The 24,882-nt window shown below is 52.4% G+C and overlaps 2 protein-coding genes across 3 annotated transcripts; both read left to right on the plus strand.

Annotated features, from left to right (window-relative positions):
- Positions 1-414: 414 nt before the first annotated feature.
- Positions 415-8,951, plus strand: URAD (ureidoimidazoline (2-oxo-4-hydroxy-4-carboxy-5-) decarboxylase). The gene is made up of 2 exons (XM_036250763.1): positions 415-589; positions 8,605-8,951. The coding sequence occupies exons 1-2, from the start codon at positions 415-417 to the stop codon at positions 8,949-8,951; spliced, it is 522 nt and encodes a 173-aa protein (XP_036106656.1).
- Positions 8,952-17,302: 8,351 nt separating this feature from the next.
- Positions 17,303-24,032, plus strand: CDX2 (caudal type homeobox 2). Of its 2 annotated transcripts, none has more exons than XM_036252861.1 (3): positions 17,303-18,207; positions 21,567-21,712; positions 22,841-24,032. In XM_036252861.1, exons 1-3 carry the CDS (start codon positions 17,667-17,669, stop codon positions 23,078-23,080), a joined length of 927 nt encoding a protein of 308 aa, XP_036108754.1. In that variant the 5' UTR covers positions 17,303-17,666; the 3' UTR covers positions 23,081-24,032. The 2 variants fall into 2 exon arrangements, with proteins under 2 accessions (XP_036108754.1, XP_036108755.1); XM_036252862.1 differs by having other exon boundaries at positions 17,667-18,207; positions 21,567-21,708; positions 22,841-22,964.
- The last annotated feature ends 850 nt before the right edge of the window (positions 24,033-24,882 follow it).

The following is a 24,882-nucleotide window of genomic DNA, read 5'->3' on the forward strand; positions in this document are numbered from 1 at the left end:
CCACAGCAGCAGCAATAGGTGGGAACTCAAATTCCAAGTGGGCTGGCTTGTGACCTGTCTTTGAGGTTTTCAGGGAAAACTTCCTTGGGACAATGTTGACATTAAACATTAGTGACACCAAAACTGTATGCGGCTTAAACGCTGACAGTGAAATATGGCCCCTGCTGGCTTTGACGGTGAGAACAGTTTGATTGAAATGCTTGCCACTCAGAGATCTTCACTTCCTGGATTAGAACCCTTAGCCTGTGTTTGCTTATTACTCAAGTCCACTGGGTCTGGTTCTTCCGAGGCATTGAAAACACGCCAACCTGGTGTGGCATGAAAAACAAGCTTGTGTGTTCTGCAAATATAACCTGGGAGCAGAGTTACCGTCACCCACTCGGCGAGAGGAGAGCCGACGTCCTGCTGCAAGCAATGGACATGGAGAAGGTCAACTCCATGGACTTCAGGGAGTTTGTGGATGTGTTTGGGAATGTCATTGAGAGATGTCCTCTGATTGCAGCGGCTGTTTGGTCCCAGCGCCCATTCTCTGACTTGGAAGATCTAGAGCAGCACTTTTCGGCCTTTATCGATGCTCTGCCGCAGGCAGGTAAGGCTTCAGCGTTAGACTCGCCCACTCTCCGCAAAGGGGTTTCAGATACTCTTTTTTTTTTTTTAAATCTTTACTCGAGGATATTTTCCCATTTATTCCAGATAGAGTGGAGGGAGGGAGAGAGAGAAAAACATCGATGTGAGAGCAACACATCAACTAGTTGCCTCCCACAAGATCCTGGCCAGGGCCGGGAGGAACTGCAACCGAGGTACGTGCCCTTCCCCGGAATCGAACCCGAGATTCTTTGGTCCTCGGGTGGGCTCTAACCGCTGAGCCAAACTGGCCAGCGCTCAAATATTCTTATCAAAACATGTTTAGATTGTTCAGTTGGTTATAATTGATATATTTATTTAGTGAATTTTACTGTGAGGGTCACCAAGTTTTCTCAGAATTAGTAAGCGGGAGCCAGGCACTTGCAAGGTGTTAGCCAGAAGTAAGATGAAGGAATGCATGTTGGCCAGGTAGAGGGGCTGTTAAATATTAAAGCTGTGAGGTCATGAGGGAAGAGGCTGGGGCCTCACACGGACTCAGAGGCCAAAGGCCAGGCTGAGGGCCTACGCTCTCTCAGCTGAGGGTGTTCACTTGGGGAATGTCCTGTGTGCAGGACAGAAGACAGGTCGATATCAGAATATCTCAGGAGCCCAGGGGAAAGAGCAAACGGCTGACATTTTTATCAGAAAGGGCCAGTTTGGGCTGGACTGCCGAGGAAAGTAAACTCATTCAGCTCAGCTTCTCCCGCAGGGGCGCGGAGGAGAAAAGACACAAATCTGCAAGAATTCCTCTGGAGAAAGGGAAAGAAATTGTTGATTTCCTCTGGGCAGAGAGAACAGGAGGCCTTTCTGGGTGGGGGTGGAGGGCTAGGCAAGCCCCAGGTGACAGCCTCACAGGGGTCTAGAGGCCAAGGGCGCTGTCCTGATACTCCTGCCAGACGCCGAGAGAGGGTGGGCGGGTGGGGGCCAGCGCTGCCCCCACGGGGACGCTCCCCTCTCTTCCACAATGAGGCCATCACAGTCTTGCCCATCACCCAGGTCTTTAACATCTGGGATGGTTTCCCATTGTCAGATGAACGTCTCCCAAGTAAGAAACTCATTTTATTTCAGTTTGGTCACATGCAGGAAGAGTGGAAGATAGCGTTATAAAATGAAACTGACAGAAACGTTGGGGCCACATTGACACCCATTTCTCAGGGCCCCTCCAAAGCTGAGCTCTCCCCTCCACCACTGGGCTCAGGCCTTCGGGGAGCCTTCTGACTGATGACCCCCAGGAACAGTCAGCCCAAAGCCTGAGAGCAAGCTGGAAACAGCATGAGCCCCTGTTCAAGATGTCCAGCAGGAAAATAGACAAGGCCAGATGCAAGTCTTCTAAACTGGAGGGGAAATGATTTTTAAAGGGTGTGAATGCCGCCCAGTTGGTGTGGTTCAGTGGTTGAGCGTCGACCCATGCACCAAGAGGTCGCCAGCTCGATTCCTGGCCAGTCAGGGCACATGCCCGGGTTGTGGGCCTGATCCCCAGTAGGGACGTGCAGGAGGCAGCCAATCAATGTTCTCTCTCATGGATGTTTCTATCTCTCTCTCCCTCTCCCTTCCTCTCTCTAAAATCAACAAGGAAAAAATAAAGGGTATGAATGTCTTAGGAATGACATTCTTTTTTTTTTCAATCAGGAAAAGAAAAAAAAAAGAAGAAGAAAAATACCATGATCTGTCTCAATACCCAAAGGCGTGGTAGGGCCAGGGAAGGAATATATTAAGAGTATAAATAATCTAAATGTATATTCACTGGTTTATACAGTTTTTCAACATTTCTTTGGGGTTTGCTCTGTACCAGGAGCTTAGATAATGAAATAAAAATTTCTCTATTTCTGTCTTTTTTCCCACCAGCAGTCACCCCATTCAGTTTGACCAGAAGCTAGTTAAGGTTAGTTAAGGTCTAGCTAGGGGATCTCTCTGCTGGTGGAGCCTGCTTCTCAGCCCTGCACTGCTCCGTCCTCGCTTCTCCAGGCAGCTGGGGGCGGAGCCTCAAAGCTGTGGGCTGCTGCGTATCTAATCACCTTAATGACATCAGATAGTTAGCAAAGTGGTAATAGCAACAATAGTTAAAAGGTATTCAGCCCTTCCTATCAGTGTGTTCCAGGCGTTTTCCCAAACACTTAGCCTTTGTTAATTCATTTAAACCTCATACTAATCCTATAAAACAAGTATTATTATTTTCATTCCCATTTTAAAGAGGAGAAAACTGAAGTGCAGAGAGATTAAGTGACTTGCTGAAGGACACACAGCTAGAAAGGGGCAGAACTGGGATTCAAACCCTGATCGTCAACCCAGCAGCCGTTGAAGGATTTTCCAGAAAATCAGAAGCAAAGTCTAGAAACAGTTTCTAGGAGTTTTATTCATTTCTTTACTAATTCATTCAATTAACATAAATGCTTGATGTCACAGATCTTGTTTTGGTTGTTTGAATAATCAAATAAAATGGGACTGACTACGTAGCCTGCTTTTATTCCTTGAATAGTAAACAACAAACTGGGCGTGATAGTCTATATCCTAAAAGGGACTTAGATTATTGTTTTTCTCTCACTTGAGGATATGTATTTTATCGCTTTTAGAGAGAGGAAGGGCGAGAGAGAGAAACATTGATCGCTGCCTACCGCATGCACCCCAACCATGTGCCCTACCGGGGAATCAAACCTGCCACCTTTGGGGCCCAGCACTATGCTCCACCTAATTGAAGCACACTGGCGGGCTAAAAGGGACTTTAAAGATATGTGCAGGCTACGGTAATCTACATGGTTAAACATTTGTTTTAAACGATTTAAGAAAACACTCTACCATTAACAGGACACTGAAAATCCTGTTTCTAGAGTAAAGCAAGGTTGACAGTCCATTAACAATCCATTTAGGTTACGCTATGATGACTATTAGCCAGTAGGTGGCAGTCCAGGATTAATATTTGGCTTGAGCAATAATTGGCAAAGTATCCTTTCAAGCCAACCAACTTGATTTCCAGGAAAGGGGAATGGCAATAGTAAAGGGAAGAAGGTTGAAACACACACACACACACACACACACACGCACGCACGCACACGTGCACACGCACGCGCAGCCAATAATAAAGCAGTTCAGTATTGATTTGTGTTAAAAATCAAGGAGCAATAAAACTGTTATAATAGAGTTAATTGTGCTTCTATTTGACCCATTTCAGAATTGCAATAATGGCATAATTCATTATTTAATACTTAATTCAAAACATAGTTGTTGAATTAATGGAGTTAGATACTAATAAATGCCTTGAATGCAGGCTGTAATGTAGATGAGGCTATTAAAATGTGTTCTGTCAAAAGATATATAAAACTCCTTCCCAAGAGTGATGTGTTAGTCAATTAATACTTATTGAGTGGTCCTGGCAGGGTAGCTCAGTTGGTTAGTCTGTCATCCTTACACGTCAAGGTTGCAGGTTCGATCCCCAGTCAGGGCACATACAAGAATCAACCAATGAATGCATAAATAAGATGAACAACAAATTAATGTTTTTCTCCTTTCCTTTCTTTCTCTCTAAAATCAATAAATGAAATAAGAAAAATACTTATCAAGTGCCCACCATGCCCCAGAAATTGTCCTGGGCACTGGGACCGAGACAAGTCCTTGCCCTCAACGAGTTAACATTCTAGGGAGTCGGGACAGAATTAACATAAATCAATAAGATAATTTCAGATTCTAGAGACTAGTAGAAGAAAATATGCACTAATGTAGAAAATACATAATAAAAGAGGTTTCTCTTAGAAAATGACATTTGAGTTTAAAATCAAAAGATGAGAGGAAGCAGTCAAAAATCTAGGAGAAGGCCACTCTGAGGAAGGGGACCTGAGACTTTTGGCACTTGGGGGGCACAGAAAGACTAAGGTGGCTCTGGCAGGTTTTGCTCAGCGGTTAGAGCACTGGCCCTCGGATGAAGGGTCATGGGTTTGATTCTGGTCAAGGGCACATGCCTGGGTTGCGGGTTGGATCCCTGGCCCTGGTTGGGGTCGTGGGGGATGTGTCTCTCTCATATCAACGTTTCTCTCTTTCTCTTCCCCTCCCTCCCTCTCTTCCACTCTATCTAAAAGGCAATGGAAAAATATCCTCAGGTGAGGATTAAAAAAAAAGAGGACCGAGGTGGTTGGCCAGTGATGAGGAGTGGAGGACTATGAGGAATGAGAGGTCAGGTGGAGGGCCTGCTGTGGTAGCCCGGGTGAGAGGCGATGGTCCTTCGAAGGAGGACTGAAGGAGGGGAGATGAAGAGGTATGGCTGGGTCCTCAACACAGATTTTAGAGTTAGAGCCAACAGGTTTGGGGATTCGTTGGGGGAGGCAGGTCAAAAACGAAGAAAAATTAAGAATAATTCCTAAGTTTTTAGTCTGAGCACCTGGGTGGGTGGTGGCGCTGTTTTCTACAACGAGGAAGACAAGAATCGCGAGGGCAGGCTGGAGAATGGGAGTCTGCTAAGTCTGAGACGCCTGGTAATCACCTGGATGAAAATACAGTGTGTCCAGGCGGACCACAGCAAAGGTACTCAGTGGAAAGCTGAGGGCAGACTAGATCTGGGTGTCATCAAAGACTTGATGGCATTTCAAACCATGGGGCTAGATGAGGACACTTAGGGCATCATTGTAAACACAGAAGGGAGGAGGTGTGAGTCCTGAGTCCTTCAGAGTTAGTATCTGGCAGAGCAAGAACCACTGGGGAAAGCAGGCAAGTGATGGTAATCTTTCAGGAAGGAGAAGGTCTCAACCCTGTGACACAAAGAATTTCAAGGGAAAAGGACAGCACTGGACATGCCCGTCACCTGTGCCCATGCTGCATGCAGACGAGTTGGTGGGTGGTAGAGCGAACCTGGAATGGGAGGTGAAGAAGTGGAGATACTCTGTAGATAGCTCCTTTTAGTTGTCATAAGAAGGAGCAGAGACATGGGGACATCTAGAAGACAACAGGGACTCAAGGGAGGGATTTAATTTTGTTTATGGGACAAGTGATTCTAAAGCATGTTTGTGTGTAGGCGATAAAGTAGCGAGTTGAAGGAAGAGAAATGATGTTGGAAATTGCAGGTTTTGATGGAAAGAGAGGCTGGTTCCAAGGACACCAGTGGAGAGATTGGTCTTCAGCAGAGAGAAGAGATGATCCATTGTACCAGGAGGGAGCACAAACTAGTTGGCACAGATGTAGGGACACAGGTGGATTGGAATGGGGTTCTATGGAATTGTCTGCTCTTCAGTGTCCACTATTGTCTGCCCCGTCTTCTCCTATTGGAACAAAAAGTATCAGCTCTGTTCCAGTAGGAATTCTTCTAGATGCAAAGATTTCATGACTTGTGGCGGCAGCAAACAATAGGTCTCCACACCTACATCTTTACACGTGATGTCACTGGCACAGGCAGTGAGTCTAAGATTTTAGAAAAGACTGAGGAATAGGCAGCATTGAAATGGCCCTGAAAACCCGGGACATTCAAGTGTCCTGATTAGCACTTCCGGCATTCCAGGTGGGAGGCCTGGCATGATTGGAGGCAGGGTGGTGGGAGTACCAGCCCCTCTGGGGTTGAAGGCCAGGGCTAGGAGTGCTTAGGAGAGGTGCAGTGTTGAAAAGGAAAGCGAAGCTTTGCTGCAAGTCTGGGGACTGGATCAAGGCAATCTTGGACAGCAGTCAAGGGCTCAGTGGTTTGGGGCAATAAAGACAGAGGACAGGACTGGACATCAGGTTCTATTTCTTGCAGCTGAGGAGTGTGTGTGTAAGTTCCAGTTTATTTTTTAGTCTCTTTTCTTCTCTTTGCGCTGCCCCTTTTCTTGGCCTCCTTCCTCTCCTGCAAACAGTGAGAGAAAACACATACTCAGTCCTAGGCAAACATTAACCCCAGGCAATGTTTTCAAGAGAGGACACAGACCCAGGGGAATGAGAAGAGGTGCAAAGGCAAGAAGGAAAGAGACTGTGGGGCGTGTGGGACAGGAAGGGAATCCCTTCAGGGGCGTAAGGGGCAGGCCCTGCCCCCACCTGGGGCCTCCCTCTGAAAACTTCGGTCCTGAAGCTTCAGCTGTGCCCCTGGAGAGTAAGAAATAGGGGGAAGGGAAGCTGAGAGACAGGAGTCCTGTGAGAGGACTGGGGGTCAGCCCCCTTGCTTGAAGGCTGCTTTGAAAATCTGAATATGCAAGGAGGGGACACAGGGGCCAGTGCTGCCAGGTGGGGACCTACAGAGCTGGCAGGATTCAAAGTTCCCCACACTCCAGCCCTTCAGGGCTGGGTGGGTGCGCAGTGGACCCAGAGGCCCGGGCACAGCCGGCTCTGACTCAGGGCTGAGGCGTCACCAGGTAGGGAATTTAATATGTACCTTTCTTCGCCACCTGGACGGGCCTGATGCAGGAAGCGGGAAAGAGCCTCCTCCTGTTCACTTGAGAGGGGTTCTAACACTGTAGTGGTACCACTTACCTTTACAGAGGTAGCCAGTGCTCTGAAGATGCCCATGATTTGGAGTCCAGGTGCCTGCAGCTACTGGCTAAGTGACCTTGGGGAGGTCACCTAACCCTTTCTGAGGCTCCATTGAATTCTCTCTTAAATGCAGTTCTCCCCACTACTCAGGACTCTGGTCCATGAGTTAGATGGTACAATCACAATCATCCTTTAACTGGGCAGAAATGATAAAGTTTGAGTAAAGGAATGTTTACACCACAATGAAGAAGGGTTTTATTTTTTAAATTTTTATTTATTGATTTCAGAGAGAGAGAGAGAGAGAGAGATTTGTTGTTGTTGTCCCATTTATTTATGCATTCATTGGTAGATTGTGTATTTGCCCTGACAGGTCTCGGATTAGGGGGATGATGCTCTAACCAGCTGAGCTACTGGGCCAGGGCTGAAGGAGGGTTTTTAATGATCTCCTTTTCCAAAAGAGCCCCCTGCCTATTCCCAGAGCGCGAGTCAGATTCTTCCAGCCGCACTTCAGTCAGTTACACCGAGGTTACTATGATTGAGAAGAGTGGCTGTTGAACATTTGCTGTGCTGTGTTTTAGGTAGATGAGTTGTCTCTAATCCTCACACCTACTCAGCAAATTTGGTGTTATCGTCTTCGTTGTACAGGTCATGGCTTCCTCTCACCGTAGCTGAAAGCCCACCCAGCCCCGAGGATTCCATTTCTCTCTGAGAACTGAGTAGAAAGACTGGCCAGGGCTGGATTGTCATTGGGGGGGGGGGGGGTCCCATGGTAGGTCTAGGGCATTATGAGAAGCTACCCTCCAAGGAAACGTTATACTCTGCGGTCTATTTGGGATCTCCTGATGGGGAAAGAGAATGTTTCAGACAGGGCGGGTGGTGTGTGGGTGCTATTTTCCTAAAAGGAGGAAAGCCACTTTCATTCAAAGGGCTGTGGAATTCTGGTTGGGAAAAAAAATTTTTTTTTCCAGTTAATCAACTGCAGGGCTCTTTGGATGCCTGATTCCAGAAGGGCCACAAAGTCCTGGGCATTAATTTGCCATGCGCCAGGGATGTTACCCCCGGAGACCCTCCCCGTCCTCCTCCTTTGGAAGAGAACGAACCCCACTCCTTGGCCTTTGCAGGAAGTCCTCGGGCCCTCCTCCGGCCCTCTCCGACATCAAAGCCCCCCTGAGAGCAAAGCACTTTGAAAAGATACGAAATGCTCCGGCTCCTTATCGAGCCCCTGCTCCCTCCCGAGCAAGTCGTAAATTCCGAGTCTCGGCGGCCCCCTCCGCTCTTCATGCCCCAAGGTCTTAAAAGACAAATTTGTCACTTCCCGCTCCGCCCCTGGGTCCTGGCCGAGGCCGAAAGAAGCGGGGACCGACGGGCGCAAGGTTCGGGACGTGCTTGAGGGACGAGCGCAATCGGCACCCCTGCTCCTTCAGGACATTCCTTTTGGTCCCGCGGCCTCTCCTGGGGACCTCGGTTCCCTCCCGAAGCCTCTTCGGGGCGGGGCCGCCCGCAGTCCCGTGCGCCCGGACTGCGCTTCGGTAACGCGCCCCGCCGCGTGTCTGTGCTTCCCCGCAGGCCAGGAGGGCATCCTGCGCTGCTACCCGGACCTGGCAGGCCGCGAGCTGCAGCGGGGCACGCTAAGTGCGGAGTCGCAGCGAGAGCACAGCGCCGCGGGCCTCACCAGCCTGCGCGCGGAAGAGCGGCTCCGGCTGGCTGAGCTCAACGCGCAGTACCGCGCGCGCTTCGGCTTCCCCTTCGTGCTGGCCGCGCGCCTCAGCGACCGGGAGGCCGTGGCCCGCGAGCTAGCGCGCCGGCTGCGCTGCCCGCCCGCGCTGGAGCTGCGCACGGCCCTGGGCGAGGTGAAGAAGATCGGCCGCCTGCGGCTCGCTGACCGCCTCGGCGCCGACTCCGCCCGAATGTAGCGGCACCGCCCGGGCCTGGACCGCGCGGGGACCGCGACCCCGCACTGTGCACCCTGGGCGGGAGGCTGACGCCGGCCCCGACCCGCGTCCACACGCGCGCACAAAGGAGGGGAGAATTGAGGCAATCATACGAATAATGAGCTCTTTTGTTCACCACCCCCTCACACACACTCGCACGCTTTGCCAAAACATCTATGTAGTTTCGGGCTTTGCCCCATTTATCCAGATCACTGCTTCAATTCTTCACTCGTTTTGCAGCCCGTTGACACCACCAGCTTTTGTGGTTTCCAAAGCGCTTATCCACCTCTGGCTCCCCATCCTCTCCTGCTAAGCCGGGTTGCCAAGCAAAACGGACGGAAAAGGAATCTTTTATTCCATAGAGGTTTGTCTGTTTTTTCTCCTCTCACCTCATTTGCTGCACGGACATTTATATGTGAGCCGAAGCGACATTCTCATTCCCAGGCACCTACAGAAGCCAGAAGCCGGTGCAAGGAAAGCAAGCGCTGGCCTCGGTCCGTGGCGCCAGCCGCGCCAGGCATGGGGAGGGTGGGCAGGAGGGAGCCCGAGACGGGCCAGCGCTGGGAAGGCGCCCCGTGGGGCAGGCGGAGTGGCTGCTGAAGTCGCTCAGACGAGAGGGTTGGGAGTGGGGCATCTCTAGCAGCATGGGCCTGGAGGCCAGGGGTCTAGGCCTGTTGTCTCTCCTGAAGGTGGCCTCATCAGAACTTCAGACTGCCCAGGAAACACATTAGTCGTTTAAAAAGTTAACAATAAAAATTAATAAGTTAATAACACTCGTTGAGCAGTGCTGGATATTGTGGCCCCCAGGATGAAGATGGAACACCATGGCTGGTAATGGAAGAAAGTCGGTGCCCATAGCAATCTCTTTGGCCGCAGTAGGTTGGCTTGGTAGAGGGTGTCAACCCTGGCTGACTGGGCAGCTCTCTGCACTGGCGGCCAGGGTGTCCACTCCTCCAAAAGGAGCTGCCCCCCCCCATCCCTCCATCCCCCACTCTCACACACTGGAAGGTCTAACAGACCTTCATAGGTTTATGTTGGCAGAGGAGAAACTAACCATGTGTATCCTCTTGATGCGGAGGTAGAAATGAAAGTAGAGTTGGCCCTTTTAAAGACAAGATCCTCCATTAGTGACCAACCCATCTGGGTTAGCAGCAGCACCAGCAGCACCAGCAGCAAGATCTTAATTTTCCGTAAAAACCGGTGTGGTCGCACCTTTGGTTAAGGCTGAATTCAACGGAAAGAATCCATTCTGGTACCACCGGAATATTAATCAAGTAACCTCATTCCCCTTTCCCTCTTACAGGTGTTCCCTGTTAGTGGCAAGGGTGAAGGCGTAGTGGCCGGTACCAGGGAAGTGAGCTGTGGCCACCGGTATCTCTGTAGGCCAGGCCTGCGCCAGATGCCTTCTCCGGGTGTAGGAAGGCCAGGTGCACACTACAAAGAAGACGCAGTGACTCCGTTTCGGTGCTCTAGGACCCAGAGGCAATGTGGAGCCCTTGGGCCTAAGGCTAGACGCCTGATTCTCTCCTGTCCGGGGAACTTGGGGGCTTTCCTGAGGTGCACAAGAAACCTATTGCTTGGCCCATGGTACAAGTGCCACAGGCTGGACCTGATACTCAGAATAATGCACTAGATTCAAGGCACCCTGTCCAACCCTGGCTGAGTCCGGCTCTTAGATAGATGGACCCCTAAATGCGGAGTCTGGGCTCTTTCTGTAAATGTGCTCACCCTAAGATAGGCAGACCTTCCCAGGGCCCAGATTGCCAGCGGTGCTTTTAGAACGAGTGTGGATGTGATCTGGACCTCTCAGGCACGACCTGGTGTCTCCAATTTCAGTTACATTTCAGCGGTTCAAAGCTTGTAAAGGGAATTGTTTATTTCTGCAGGAGGGGATACGCGTGGGGAAAGATGCTGGGCCCGCCCCTTCAAAGGAGCTGGGGGTTTAAGGGAGGGAGAGCTGGCTGTGTGGTGTCTCTTTCAAAGATGCCAGAGGCTTTACAGCGGCAAGGGCGGCCGCGGGGCTGGGCGCGGGGCTAGGAAGGGCCCTATCCACAGCCACTGGCAGCTCCTGCTTTCTTCTTGGGTAGGCGCAGGGGCAGAGGCCATTTCTGGAGCGGCCAGGCCGCCCGTGGCTGCCGAGATCTGGCAGGGCAGTTTTCTCAGACCACAGTTGGGCTCAAACCGCGACACACTCTGAGCTTCTGCCGGCCTGGGCCTGGCGGAGACTTTTTCTTGGTTCCGCGCTCTGGTGCGCAGGATGCGGGAGACAAACCCGACAGCAAGGATCGGGCCCGGACTTGGACCCCTGCATGCGCACCAGCCAGGGCGGTTTGGGTGGCCAGAGCGCGCCCGGCGTGTGTGGGGGCTCAGAAGTGGTGGGTGCAGATGCCAGGGTGAATCACAATACTTTACTTACCAATTCGTCACGAAAGCACCACACCGACGCTTAGAGGTCGAGGAGCTGATTTCAGTTTCCGGACCCCTCGGACCCCTCCATGCACGCGCCCTTCTGAGGAGGGGCTGCTTCGAGGATTTTCACGTCCCCTTAAAATGTGCGCGCCCAGCCCCTGCGCGCCCTGAGTGAAGGCACCGGACAGCCCTCGCCAGGAGTTCGCGGGCCCAACCGAGCTTGTCTTTCACCTGCGAAACCTGGAGCCTGAATGGAGGCTCATTTCAATTTCCCATGAGGGGGCTCTTTGGTCTTGTGTCTAAATGCTGCCCCCGACACTGATGTGGGAAGAAATGAAAGGGGGAAGATACCACAATTTCTTTGCATAACCATTACTTATTTTACATTTGACACATTCTCAGAGAACAGCAACAGGATATCAATTTTCATTTAAAAATGAAATGCTCGCCCTCGCCAGTGTTGCCCAGTGGTTAGAGCATAGACCAGCGCACGGAAGGGTCTCGGGTTCGATCCCTGGTCAAGGGCAGGGACCTTGGTTGCCGGCCGTGGGGGAAGCAACCAATGTGTCTCTCTAATATCGATGTCTCTCTCTCTTCCTCCCTCACTTCCACTTTCTCTAAAAATCAATGGGAAAAAAAATATCCTCAGGTGAGGATTAACAACAACAACAACAACAAAATAAATAAATAAAGACCTCTTTTCAGAAAGAATTGACTGTGGGATAAAAGTGGATACCTTCTTTGGCAATTGGAGAAAACTCTGGGATGGAATTTATGGGAAATTCACCATCCAATAAATGAATAAACTGCAGTTAGCAGATACCTGTGAAAGGGAGAAATAAATAGGACTGGAAAGTCTTGAGAACTGTCCCCAAAGCAGAAACTGATTGTTGGTGCAGTTTGGGGTGGGGTGGGAGTTGGGGTTCCCGGAGTCCTGCTGGTTGGTTTCCTATTGCGGAGGCAGTGTTTCCAGGGTGGCACCCGCAGCCTTAGTAATAATTAACATGTGCACAGAATTACAGAGTGCATTACAGCAGCAATTTTCAACCTTTTTTTGTCTCATGGCACACATAAATTACTAAAATTCTGTGGCACACCAAAAATTACATTATATTTTTTGCCCATCTGACAAAAAATTAGGTATAATTTTGAATCATTCGCACCAGAAGACCAGTGTTGCATTGGCTGTTGTCATTTTTTTATTAGACAGTCTAAGGGGAAAGAAGTCAGTGACCCTGACTAAACAGTCAGGTATTGCATGTCTTAAAAATTCCTGTGGCGCCCCAGCGGGCCCCAGCACACCAGGTGGAATCGCTGCGCCATAGCAGCTCATTTAATTTTAATGGCTGGAAGAGCTAGCTCTGCGATTCTGAGAAAGTCACCTAACCTTTCTGGGCCTCAGATTTCTCCCTTGTGAAATGGAAGGGCTACACAGACACTGAATCCCGGCTCCTCTCCAGGGAGAGTACTTTCCAGTGGGCCCAGTGACTCAAGGAGAGCTGAACCTGCACTTGAGCTCTTTCCTGCAGTCCCATAGAGCCTACTGTGCAGGGCTTCCGAGGAACATATTTTCATATGATAAACAAAGGTCACTTTAAGCACGAGGAACTGGCAAGTGAACAAACGGTGACTGGAGGCCATGTGATCACCTGGAGCTGTTGCTGGCCTCAGGGCCTGATTCCCCCAGCATCAAGTTTTCCTCTGGCTAAGACCCCAAGTCCCTCCCTCTCGGGCTTTAAATCGTTCTCTGTGCCCATCCATCACTCAGAGTTAGAGTGTGTTATACAACACGCACGCAGTGTCCTCAGACTGATTTCAGCATAAAGGGAGAAAATGGGCCACCCCACCATTTACTTACAGAACTTTCACCCAATCAGCAAAACCAGATTTCTGCTCCCAAATTCCACCCCTTCTCCTGAGGCTTTTCATTTTCCTAGACCTCCTGGCTTTGAGAAAATATCTTCGATAGCAGAGCAGGGAGAAAGGAACTGCAGCCTTGGATCAGGACGCGGAGGTGCCTGCGCGGAGTGATGCGGCTGCTTCCCCACCCTGTCCCTGGGTCCACCAGGGACCTCTCACAAACCAGGAACTTTTCCTCAGGTAGAGGACCCGAAACTAAGTTTGACTCTGCTGGGCAGGGACAAATCTGCTCCTGGGCAGCTTTGAACAACCGTGGTCCCTCCCTGCTTTTCAAGATGAACATGTTGGGCTCCATGTGGCTTGATGGGGCTGAGCAGGTGATGGGCTCTGGGGAGGCCCCACAGAGGACACTGTGATCCACTTCCTTCCCAGCGAGGTTAGCTGAGTGGGCTGTTGCAGGCCAGGGTTGGGATGTTGGGGTCAAACCAGCCATTATCCAGCCTTCCTTTGTATGTATGTGTGAGTGTGTTTGTGGGGGAAGAGGGGTGCTGATTGACTGTAATGGCTGAACTAAACTCCAGTGAATCCCCAAACTCCCATGAAATCAAGATTGAGTCATTTTTCCAACAGCAATATAGATTGCCAAGCCGAATGTTTTATCAGACATTTTCTTCCTTCTTACTCTTCTTTAATTATCCTGGGAACTCAGGTCAATGCAGGGCAAGGGTTTCCTGTGCCAGGGTGGAGAGGGAGTCAGGAAAGGTGTATTATCTGGATAATTTTCTTGATCTTAAAAGGGATTTAGAAAGTAGACTTGCATGAGAAGGTGGATAGAGACCGCCTGCCCTATCTGGGTTACAAGGGTCACAGGCTTCCCAGTTTCCAGGAACCACAAATATGGGGGAAAGCAGGGTCCCCCAAGGTGGAGCAAACACCAGGGACCTTTGAGCAGGGAGGGAGCCCTGTCAATGATCTGTGGATTCAAGGAGTGTCTCATCTGCCTAGCGAAGGAGCCCGCCCCTTCCGGTGCCTCCTGCTTCCCATCCCCCTCTGCGCCCCTGCCCTTGCCACCTGGCGGGATCCTGGAAGGCACGACCCCCTCAGAGGAATGTGGAATGGCTTCTACACTGCCAGAGACAAAGAGAAGTTCCTTTGATAACTGAGTCGTGGCTGCCCATGTAGTCTTCCTGACACTTTATTTACCTGGGTCCCTCTTCTCACCCTCTTTTGCCTTTAAAAGCCTGCTCCACCTCTGGCTCTACGAGGCCACCGCAGCTTCAGCCCCAGCCCCAGCCCAGCCCCAAGCTTCCCAAACAAGTTGGCCTGTTCCAGACAGATTTGCTGAAGGCTTCTTTGGTGGGGTGGGGGGTTGGAGACCAGGGGTACTGGCTGGAAAGGAACCTCGAGCAGCAAGGTTGGGGGTGACTTTGCAAGGTGCTTTTCAGCTCAGGACAAAGGCCCTGAGAAAACTGCCAAGCACCTTGGGTCTAGGATTGAGAAAGCGCTGCTTGGGGCCTTACACACCTGCACCGAGGGCCACACGCAACTGCACGCAGAGGCTGGAGCAGCCACCCCGCTCACAGCAGGCCTCGGAATAGGCACCCAACCAAGATCTGCCAGAGGCTAAGCCACCAGGATGAAGACACCCAGGCCCTCTTCCCATCAGCCTCTTCCACCTCTCTCAGATTCTCCCACCAGCTTGCCACTAACGGCACCCTGATGAGGACAACCTGGATATGAAGGGACACTTCCACTGAGGAGCTTGTCCAAGAACATCATTATTGGTGTCCTAGAGCCCAGGCTCATAGTGGGGCCATGCTGCTACCATGGACCCCTTTTTTCCAGGAAGGAAACTAATTGGTTTTCACAATGATTTTCTTTCTCCAGCCCTCACAGCCCAAGCGAGCCTCAGGCTTCCCTGCAGTCAGGCCAGTTCTGGGGCCTGGCATGACCCCTGGGGCCAGAGCAACCCTGGCCACCCCCAAAGCATTTGGGTGGGCAGGCCAGAGCCCTTTCTCTGGTGCAGAGCACAGAGACACAGCTGGAAAACCAGGACAATTAGCCAGTGGCTGGCGGCCGGGCCATAAAAACGCAGGAAGTGGCCACCGCAGGGCGGAGGAGACGGCTGTCCCCAATAAAGTGATTGTTACAAAGAATGCCCACATTCCGAAGACACAGGCTCAAACCTGGGCCTCGGCTGACTTTCAGAGCTTGAGGCCTGGGAGGGGGTGTGGGGACGGAAGGAGGGACTGTGTCTCCAGGAAGAGGAGGAAGATGTTTACTAGATCAAAAGTCCGCAGTGCCCATCACTTAACCTCTCACATTCCTGCCCCATCAGGACTGCAGACACCCCTTTCACAGCACACCCCATTCAATGACTTGGGTTTTGTAATGGGGCTTGCAATGCATTTTCTATTTTTTTCTGGAGAGGTCCAATGACACTCAGCTGTCTGGGCCAGGCCCAGGGGATCCACATGGATGACCTGCTCAGGTCTCCTGCCTCTTGAGTGCTCAACTTGCCCACCCCCCATCCTCAATGTTAGCCTTCTTCTTAGAAAACAGAAAGGACGGGAAGGACCAGCAAGTAGGAGAGCTGAAGCCCTAAGCCTGTCTGGCCCCGGTGTCTCTGCACCACGAAGCTTGGTGGGTGTCATCTGTAAAATGAAGAGCATGACAACATCAGCTTTGTTCCAGATCTAGGGAGAGGTGAGGATTAGGGGGAGATAAAGAACACTGGAAAGGGCTCCAGAGATGACAAGATGAAGTGACAAATACCAGAGAGCGCTTGACAATGAGAACCAAGTGCAGATCAAGAGGAGAGTGGCCAGCGACCCACCCGGTCCAGGGCAGGAGCAAAGCCACCCAATCAACCTGCTCAGCCCAGACTGGTCCTGTGAATCCTAGCCTGGCTTTGTCATCTGGATTCAGAGAGAAGGCAGAGGGTGACCTCAGGCCCATTCCCTGTGGTTGCTAAACCAACTGAGAGAGGCGCATGCAGGAGCCAAATCTCTTAGGCCTGCGCCCCTGCAGCATAGGTGACACTTTCAGCTCCTGGCTCTTTGGACCCAGAGCTTCAAAAAACCAAGGAAGATCTATTTTCAATCCTTCCCCCCTCAGAGCTTTTCAGAAGCAATAATTAGTAATGGCCCAGGGTTCCCTTAGCATCCCCAGGAGATGAAAAACAATTTTCATCCAGGAATGTTTTACCTTGTAAAGAAGAAAGTGCTTTGAGGACCTAGGTACACATTAGCAGACATTCCAGGCTCCCCTTTCCTTGATTTTTAACCACTTGTTTAAGTATAGTAAACATATAAGTGTACCTCACTAAATTTTCACAAATGTATGGTGTAACCAGTCCCTGCAACCTCCTCCTGCTCCACGACTGCTCTCCTCTAGGCTCATTTCTAACTTGGTTTGTAGTCAAGTGTTTGAGTCTTAAATGTAATTCCTTAAAACTAATTGCTTTAACTTAAATCCCAAATGTTAGATGAACTCAGAGATGCAGCCCGCAGCTAGGGTCATAATTTATCTCGTTAGGAGGACGGGTGGTTTCCTTGGGGAAGAAAATAAATGATTAGCGGTGACAGTTGTTTGGGGCCACAGTCGTTCTGGCCAGGGTGCGGAGCGGTAAGGAGCCTGCCCATCTCTACTGGCTCCAATCTTCACCTCCTGGGTTGGTTAGAAACGTTGTCATCAAAGCAATGGCTTCCCTTTTCTTTTCTCTTAGAATAGCAGCTTCTTGAACACGCCCCCTCCCCTCCACTCACACACCGCTTTTCTGAAAATGCATAAACACAGCTACTTAGTCCCCAAGTCCAGATTCCCACCAAGATAGCGCTTTTTCCCTCTCTTTTGCAAGTTTCTTCAACTCATTCTTTGAACCTGTGATTGGAGGTTAAAGTGCACCAGGTTGGAAGGAGGAAGCTCTTAACAATAAAGGTTTGAATATTTAGCTGTGATCGGGTCGCCGCCTTCTCGAGAGCGCCCCCCCACCCGCCTTATCTTTTAAAATGCAAATCATATTTTGGGGGGTTGTGCGCGGGGTGCGCGCCGCGCCTCGACGTCTACTGCCATTGGTGTCTGTGTCATTACTAATAGAGTCCTGTAAACACTCGTTAATCACGTAAGGCAGTCGGCCCGGGCTCCGCGCACCAGCCTGTGGCGGGTCTTCCCCGCCTCTGCAGCCTAGTGGGAAGGAGGTGGGAGGAAAGAAGGAAGAAAGGGAGGGAGGGAGGGTGGAGACAGACCAGTGGGAGGGACCGCCTTAGAAGCAGAAGCGCCGCGAGGAGCCAGCGGAGCACCGCGGGCTGGGGAGCAGCTACCCGCGGCTCCTCGCGTCCCTCACCCTTTCCCTTTCGCTCCCCGCGGCAGCCCCCAGCGTCCGTCCCCAGGCAGCATGGTGAGGTTGGCTGTCGGGCCCTCGCCACCATGTACGTGAGCTACCTCTTGGACAAGGACGTGAGCATGTACCCCAGCTCTGTGCGCCACTCTGGCGGCCTCAACCTGGCCCCGCAGAACTTCGTCAGTCCTCCGCAGTACCCGGACTACGGCGGCTATCATGTGGCGGCCGCGGCTGCGGCGGCCGCGAACTTGGACAGTGCGCAGTCCCCGGGGCCGTCCTGGCCCGCAGCCTACGGCGCCCCGCTCCGGGAGGACTGGAACGGTTATGCGCCGGGGGGCGCCGCGGTCTCAGCCAACGCCGTGGCTCACGGCCTCAACGGGGGCTCACCGGCCGCCGCCATGGGCTACAGCAGCTCCGCCGACTACCACCCGCACCACCACCCGCACCACCACCCGCACCACCCGTCCGCCGCGCCTTCCTGTGCCTCGGGATTGCTGCAGACTCTCAACCCCGGCCCGCCCGGGCCCGCCGCCACCGCCGCCGCTGAGCAGCTGTCCCCCGGCGGCCAGCGGCGGAACCTGTGCGAGTGGATGCGGAAGCCGGCGCAGCCGTCCCTCGGCAGCCAAGGTAAGCCACGGCGCACCCCGCGGGAGGGCGTCCTGGGAGGCGCGGACCCGGCGCCGGCTGCTGGGCGGACCGCGTGCCCCGTGCGCACCCGGGTGGCCAGGGTTGTAGGGGGCTCCGCGCCAGGAAGAAGGGTCGGGGAGACAACGTTAGAAAGCTTGGGTCCTCGAGGTTTTTCTAGCTCCAGCTCCTTGGCTGGAGGGGATCAGGTGAACATTTTGGTTTCACACCCCTGGCTCAGTTTAGGGCAGAGGAGAGATATTGATGTACCGAGTGGATCGCGTTCTCCCCACTTGCTGCCTCCGCTCGTACTCGGTGCGCAGCTTCCAGCCTCCAGGAAGAGGGAGCCTCGAACTCGCCGGCCGGGCTCTCGACTCTCTCTCTCCACGCCCTCCTTCCGCATCTGACTACTCAGGAAGAGAGGTGGCCTGGGGGGCCAGGAGGGCGGCGCGTGGGTCCAGGTCTAGCCATTCGGGCCAATTCAAGGGATCGGAGCTACAGCAAATCGGGAGACCGGGCAGAGGTGCTGTCTGGAAATGAGGTGTTGGCTCCAGGAGCTAAGGTGAAGGGGGCGCGCCGCGGTCTTTGAACTTTTGATCTGCAAAGGAGTTATTTTAATCTGAAGCTGGTGGGGCAAGGAGCTTCAGGAGGGAGGAGACACCTTGGTGCGGATTCAGCCGCTTCTCCAGAGATCGTTTGTTCCTAATCAAGGGTCTAGATGTGTGTGAGAGTGTGAGTGTACGCGCGCGCGCGCGCACGCGAACAATCAAGACGGTTGCTCAGGAGCTGTTCCTGCAAAAATCTTAGGTTTGCCGGACTGTGGGGCTCATTGGTTCCGGGTCTGTCCCTTCTAGTGTGAAGATGTGTGTCAGGTGGGAAGGAAATATGAATAGGTGTGTTGGGGAAAGTCCTGTTTACGTCCCCTTTTTACTCCATGAGGTCTTCCCAGCCATTTGCACTTCCGCTTTTTTTCTCTTCCCTCCTTTCTGGCTCAGCAAGACCACATGTAGGTTATGGCCACTTCGCAGAGGTTTATAGCCAATTACAGCAGTATAAATCAGAGCAACCGTTGGGGGCTGTCTCTGGGCATCGGTTTCTGAGTCACTGGGCACATGCCGGGATCGTTCGGATGGGAAATGCGGCCGCCTAGGGATCAGGCCACAGGGCCAGCCGCGCAACCTCCGCTTGGCCCCTACCCCTAGAGGGGGCGCCCTGGTTGGAACAGTGCGTGCGCCCAAAGAAGACTTTCTTTACAGAGCCTGCCAGGGGCGCAACAGGCAGGGACCCGGTGGCTTAAGGGAGACCTGCGGCGCGTCCCGGGTGAGCGCAGAGAGGAGGGAGAGGGAGGGGAGACGCAGAAGCCCAGGCCGCGGGGTCAGCAGATGAGAGGCTGCTGTGAAGTCCCGCGCCAAGGTGGCAAGGCCGCCGTCGGCGCCGGGAGCCCTTGTGATGTTAATGTGGGGAGGCCACGGCCCGCGGGCCGGAGCCCGGCTCCTCTGCGGAGCGTCATCTGTCAAGGGGCGAGGGGGTGGTACTCGGCCCGGCCCGCTTTGATATACACCTCCCCAGCCTTGCCATTGTCTCTTTTAGGGCCCGGAAAGAGGGTGGTGACTTTCGCAGTCAATAATGAATTCTGGCAAGTCCCTCTCATCTCTCCCCTCTTCCAGTCCCCTCCTTGGTTCCCAGGGGGTGCGGGGCGCCTCCAAGGCCCTTGGGCGCGGGGCCACCGCGGGGCCTGGTCACCGCTTTTACCCAGCCTGTCCTGGGCATTTAGCACCCGGACAAGAGCCGCACCCGAGCACCCCAAGGCAAGTGTCTCTACTAGGGATGGGCTCGGAGTACTCCTTTGCGCCTCGCTTCCCAGCCCTGGAGGTGTGTTTTGTGGCTCCAACCAGACCTCAGTGACAGCCGCGCCTCTACTAGCTGTCTAACCTAGTCTGATTCTCAGTTTCCTTATATGTGAAAAGGGGCGACTACCACTGGCAGCCTCGAGTCGTAACCTGTGAGGCGGTAGCGCGTGGGAACGCGCCCACCTCTTGGAAGACCCTCGGAACGTGTTAGTTCCCTTCACTTTCTTCGGTGGCGCGGGGTCGGGGCCGCAGTGCCCATTCAAATGCGCCTGCCGGGCTGTGTTTATGTTAATGCGCCTGGCGGGGAGGGGGATGAAAGCCCCGGCCGCCATTTGCTCAGTAGTGGTAATTCAAACAGAATGCGGTTGTTATTAAGGCATTGAAAGGGCTTTTCTTTGATAAGATCGCCTTGTCCGGCATTGTTTGAGACTGTGTTCCCCTTTCAGCGGCTTGGGGGAGCGCCCTCTGATCCAGCCTGTATCTTCCCAGGGCGCTTTTGTTGTGGTTTGCAAAGGGTTTTACCTGAACAAAGTCGGCCTGCGGGGCATTAAACACCTCCGAGTAGCTCCCAGATCCTTTAGATCTTTCTGTCGGACTGGGCACTGGGCGACTGAACCAGTTCTGCTGCCAGAAGAACCCGGCCCGGCCATGGCCCTGCCGAGGGCTGACCCAGGGCAGACGCGACGGAGACGCCAGGCTCGGGTGTGCTCCAGCTGCGGCGGCACCATTTGTCAAGGCCCTTCCGTAAAACAATCAATCCGAGGTTTAATATGTTGACTCAATCCAGTCAGTATAGATCCCTGGTCAGGATAGCTCTGCAGCGTTTGCGGCAGAAATAAATGGGGAATTAAAAAAGAGAGTGGGAAATGCCAGACCAGGTTCCACCAGGTATATGCAGTGTCCCCAGCTGGCGGGGCTTTCTGCTTGCCAGGCCCCAGCTCAGAGTTACTGCAGAGGGGCCTCGGGTGCTGGGGGTGGTGCTGGTGACTTGAGGAAACCTGTCAGCTCCTGCACCCCCTTTCTACGTCTAAAAAGCAAACAGAAAGTTGCCTCTACCCCTCCACCAGCACCAGTACATACTCAGGATCCCAGCTGTTTTTAGGTGGGCTTTCATCTCTGGTAGTCCTGAGAATCTGGATACCGTATTCCCGGAACTCTGGATACTTTGACCTCTTCTCTTTCCTTTTGGGCCTACCTGGCTCCGGTACCATGTTTGGGTCGCCGAAATGGTGGTTGGGTTCTGCTCTCTCCTGTGTGTAGAGGCTTTCGTTTTTCTTAATTTTTAAAAAACACTTAACCCCAAGGTTAATTTAGTTGTCCCGAAGAGGCCCACACTCTCCCCCCAGGGCTCTGAGGTGGGGGGGTCTTGTCAGACTGGCGGGAACCAGCAAACCCCGCGGGCCCCCCAGGGCGGTGAGGAAGAGAAATGGCCCTTGGGTTAAGGAGGTTTGTCATTACCCGTGACTGATGGGCTGCCTTATAGTTCTCCGCTCTAACTTCTCCTTCCTCCAGTGAAAACCAGGACGAAAGACAAATACCGGGTCGTGTACACCGACCATCAGCGGCTGGAACTGGAGAAGGAGTTTCACTACAGTCGCTACATCACCATCCGGAGGAAAGCCGAGCTGGCCGCCACCCTGGGGCTGTCGGAGAGGCAGGTGGGAACTGCCCTTTTCTCTCCCCACCTGGTCACTGCCTGGGGGCAGGGGGCGTTCCTGTGGGGGGAGTTAGAAGCTAGGCTGCGGATACACCAAATTCTGTGGGCAGATTAAAGCAGCAGGATGGAGAGTATTTTCCTTTTGAATGCTCTAAAAAATAAATTCTCCCTCCACTTGTAGTTGTCTCCTTTTTAAAAAATATTTTTTCTTTATTGATTTGAGAGAGAGAGGGAGAGGGAGAAAGAGACAGAAACATCGATATAAGAAAGAACTTCGATTGGCCACCTCCTGCACACCCCTCATTGGGGATCCGGCCCACAACCTGGGCATGTGCCCCGACCAGGAACGGAACCAGCGACCTCTTGGTTCATGGGTCGATGCTCAACCACTGAGCCACATCGGCTGTAGTTGTCTTTTCTGATGATATTGAATATTTATTTTTTTACTTTGGGGGATTCGGGAGATGTAAGAAAAGAAAACAGTATTAGTTTAACCCAGACTTCTATTTGGATCAATAAAGACTTAAGTACTTATTCTCTTTGAGCCCAGCACTGTACCTGGAAAAAATTAATAGAACCGAATCCCTGCCCATAAAAACTAGAGGGGTGAGGCTTGGCTCACAATCTCTCTGCATGGTCTAGAAAAAACAGGCCACATTCACAGCCAGGAAGCCCACATTAAATCTCATTCTCCACCCTAAAGTGAGCAATATTACTTTTTAGTTTAGCTTTGAGAGGCCGAAGGTTGTCATCTGTGGTCTGTCCAGCCCTGGCTTCCTCTTGCTTGGTACAGAAAGGGACTGCGGTTTCTGTTTCCCTTGGTTCTGAGACTCTGAACTTTTCCATTAAAGTTGTAGGTAAAGGGTTCTTTGGAAAGACATCTGGGGAAAAGGTGGGAGGTTCTTCTCTCAGGATGCTGAATTGGGCTTGGGAGGGGCTCCAGTGATGGGCTGTTATGGAGATATCCTGATATCCCAAGAAAGGCTGAGAGAGGTTTGGGGCTCCTTCTTTAAGAGAGGGCACTTCTTTGTTGGAGAGGGAGATACTGATGCCACTGCTGATACTGGTTCTACCCCCACCCACATCCTCTTATTCACCAGCTTCTCTTTTCTCCACCTGTCCATTTCAGGTTAAAATCTGGTTTCAGAACCGCAGAGCAAAGGAAAGGAAAATCAACAAGAAGAAATTGCAGCAGCAGCAGCAGCCTCCGGCGCCTGCAGCTCAGCCTCCCCAGCCACAGCCAGGCCCTCTGAGAAGCGTCCCGGAGCCCCTGAGTCCTGTGGCTTCCCTGCAAGGCTCTGTGCCAGGCTCCGTCCCTGGGGTTCTGGGGCCAACTGGGGGGGTGTTGAACCCTACTGTCACCCAGTGACCTACAGTGGTCTGCAGCAGCAGAGCAATTCTAGGCTGAGCCATGAGGAGCATGGACTCTGCTTGAATCTTCAGGCGAGACCCCTCCCCTCCCACCCACAAATGTACACCAACTTATCCAGCTCTCAGAGGAAAAATGGGGGCCAGGAGTAAAGACAAGTGGGGTTGAAGGCCTCAGGAAGACATTGTCCCAGATTTTGACTTTTTTTGGTCTGACTCTTTCTGCCAGCGAGGAAAGGAGGAGCCGGAAAGGGACAACCACTGGGACTTCATGTAGTACTGGCAGAAGGAGTGTCTGGACTGGCTAAACAGACAGGCTTTCAGCCCCCTCTTCCTGAGCTCTCTACCTCCAAAATCTGCAGGATGCGTCTCTGGGGAGCTGAGGGGAGAGAGGGACTCAGAGGAATGCCAGTGCTTGGAGCCAAGACGGCTACTGCCTACTCACTGCCACTCGAGGACCAGCTGGCCCCTCCAGCCTGGAGGACAGGCACGATTTAAACTGCAGGAGGCAGAGGCCGCTAAGATAGAAACCTGAACTGACCAAAGACTGCAGAACCCCCAGGTCTTTGTCTTTCTTCTCTTTCCTCCCCAGACCAGGAAAGGCTTGGCTGGTGTCTGTGTGGTGGACGGTGTGAGGGGGTGGTTTTGGACTCCAGGCCTGACAAGGGGGCCCAGGACTGGGCCTTGTTTAGAATGCCTGTCACCAGAGCTTCTCTGGGCTGAATGTATGTCAGTGCTATAAATGCCAGAGCCGACTTGGACTTCCTGTCATTTTCACAATCTTGGGGCTGATGAAGAAGGGGAGTTGTTGTTGCTGCTGTTTGGGTTGTTGGTCTGTGTAACATCCAAGCCAGTCTTTAAAAAGCCTTCTGGATCCATGGGGAGAGAAGTGATATGGTGAAGGGAAGTGGGGGTATTTGAACACAGTTGACTTTTTTCGAAGAAGAAGAAGAAGAAGAAGAAGAAGAAGAAGAAGAAGAAGAAGAATAAATGAGCTTTCCAGATTTCAGATTCTGTACTTATTGTCTTCAGATTTTGTCCAGAATTATCTTTTTTGAAGAAAGGAAAAGCTTCTCTACTAGCCAAGGAGAATGATCAGAATCAGGGAGAGGGTGGGGAAGGTTATCTGGACAACCTCATTTTACCCCAGAGCATCAGAAGCCAGAGAGAGCAGGTTCTGAGACCTTCCCTGCCCCCAAGCTTGAGCCCAGCCTTGATTGTGAAATGTGTGGAACTCCTGGGGGTGCCTTTGGGCAAAATGCACATCTGAATGGGCCACAGATTCCCAGCTGCAGTGAGTTTTGGGGGTTGGGGGACAGAGTCCCTCATAACATTGTGTCATATTTACACCAAAGTAATTGCAAACGTTCCCTTCACGAGTAATTCCTTTCTTCCTAGGAATGCCCCACAGCCCAGCTAGTTAAATATGAACATTAAGTAAAAATATTTTGTTTTCTGTTTTCCCAAGGAATATTTTCATGAATGTAGTTTGTGAACCCCCGGGCACTGACGTGAACCCTTTCGCCTCCACTCCTTGCCTTGTGCCACAGTTTCCGTAACCCACGCCCTCGTCCCACCTGGCCCCATAAACAAGAATTCAAGAACCAGAATAAGAATATCTTTCAGTGATGGTTGCTTGTAATCCGGCTGGTTCGCTGGGGACCGGCGTGCTGTCCTTGAGGGTTTTGGCCCTGGAAGCTCTGAGCGGGGCACTCTGGGCAGGGCTTCGCCCTCCGTTTCGGTCTTCCCTCGAGTCCTTCGAGCCCTACTTGGCACCTCCGCAAGGGACGAGGTGTCCGGAGG

Source organism: Molossus molossus, unplaced genomic scaffold (assembly GCF_014108415.1).
Source record: "Molossus molossus isolate mMolMol1 unplaced genomic scaffold, mMolMol1.p scaffold_m16_p_10, whole genome shotgun sequence".
NCBI lineage: Eukaryota > Metazoa > Chordata > Mammalia > Chiroptera > Molossidae > Molossus > Molossus molossus.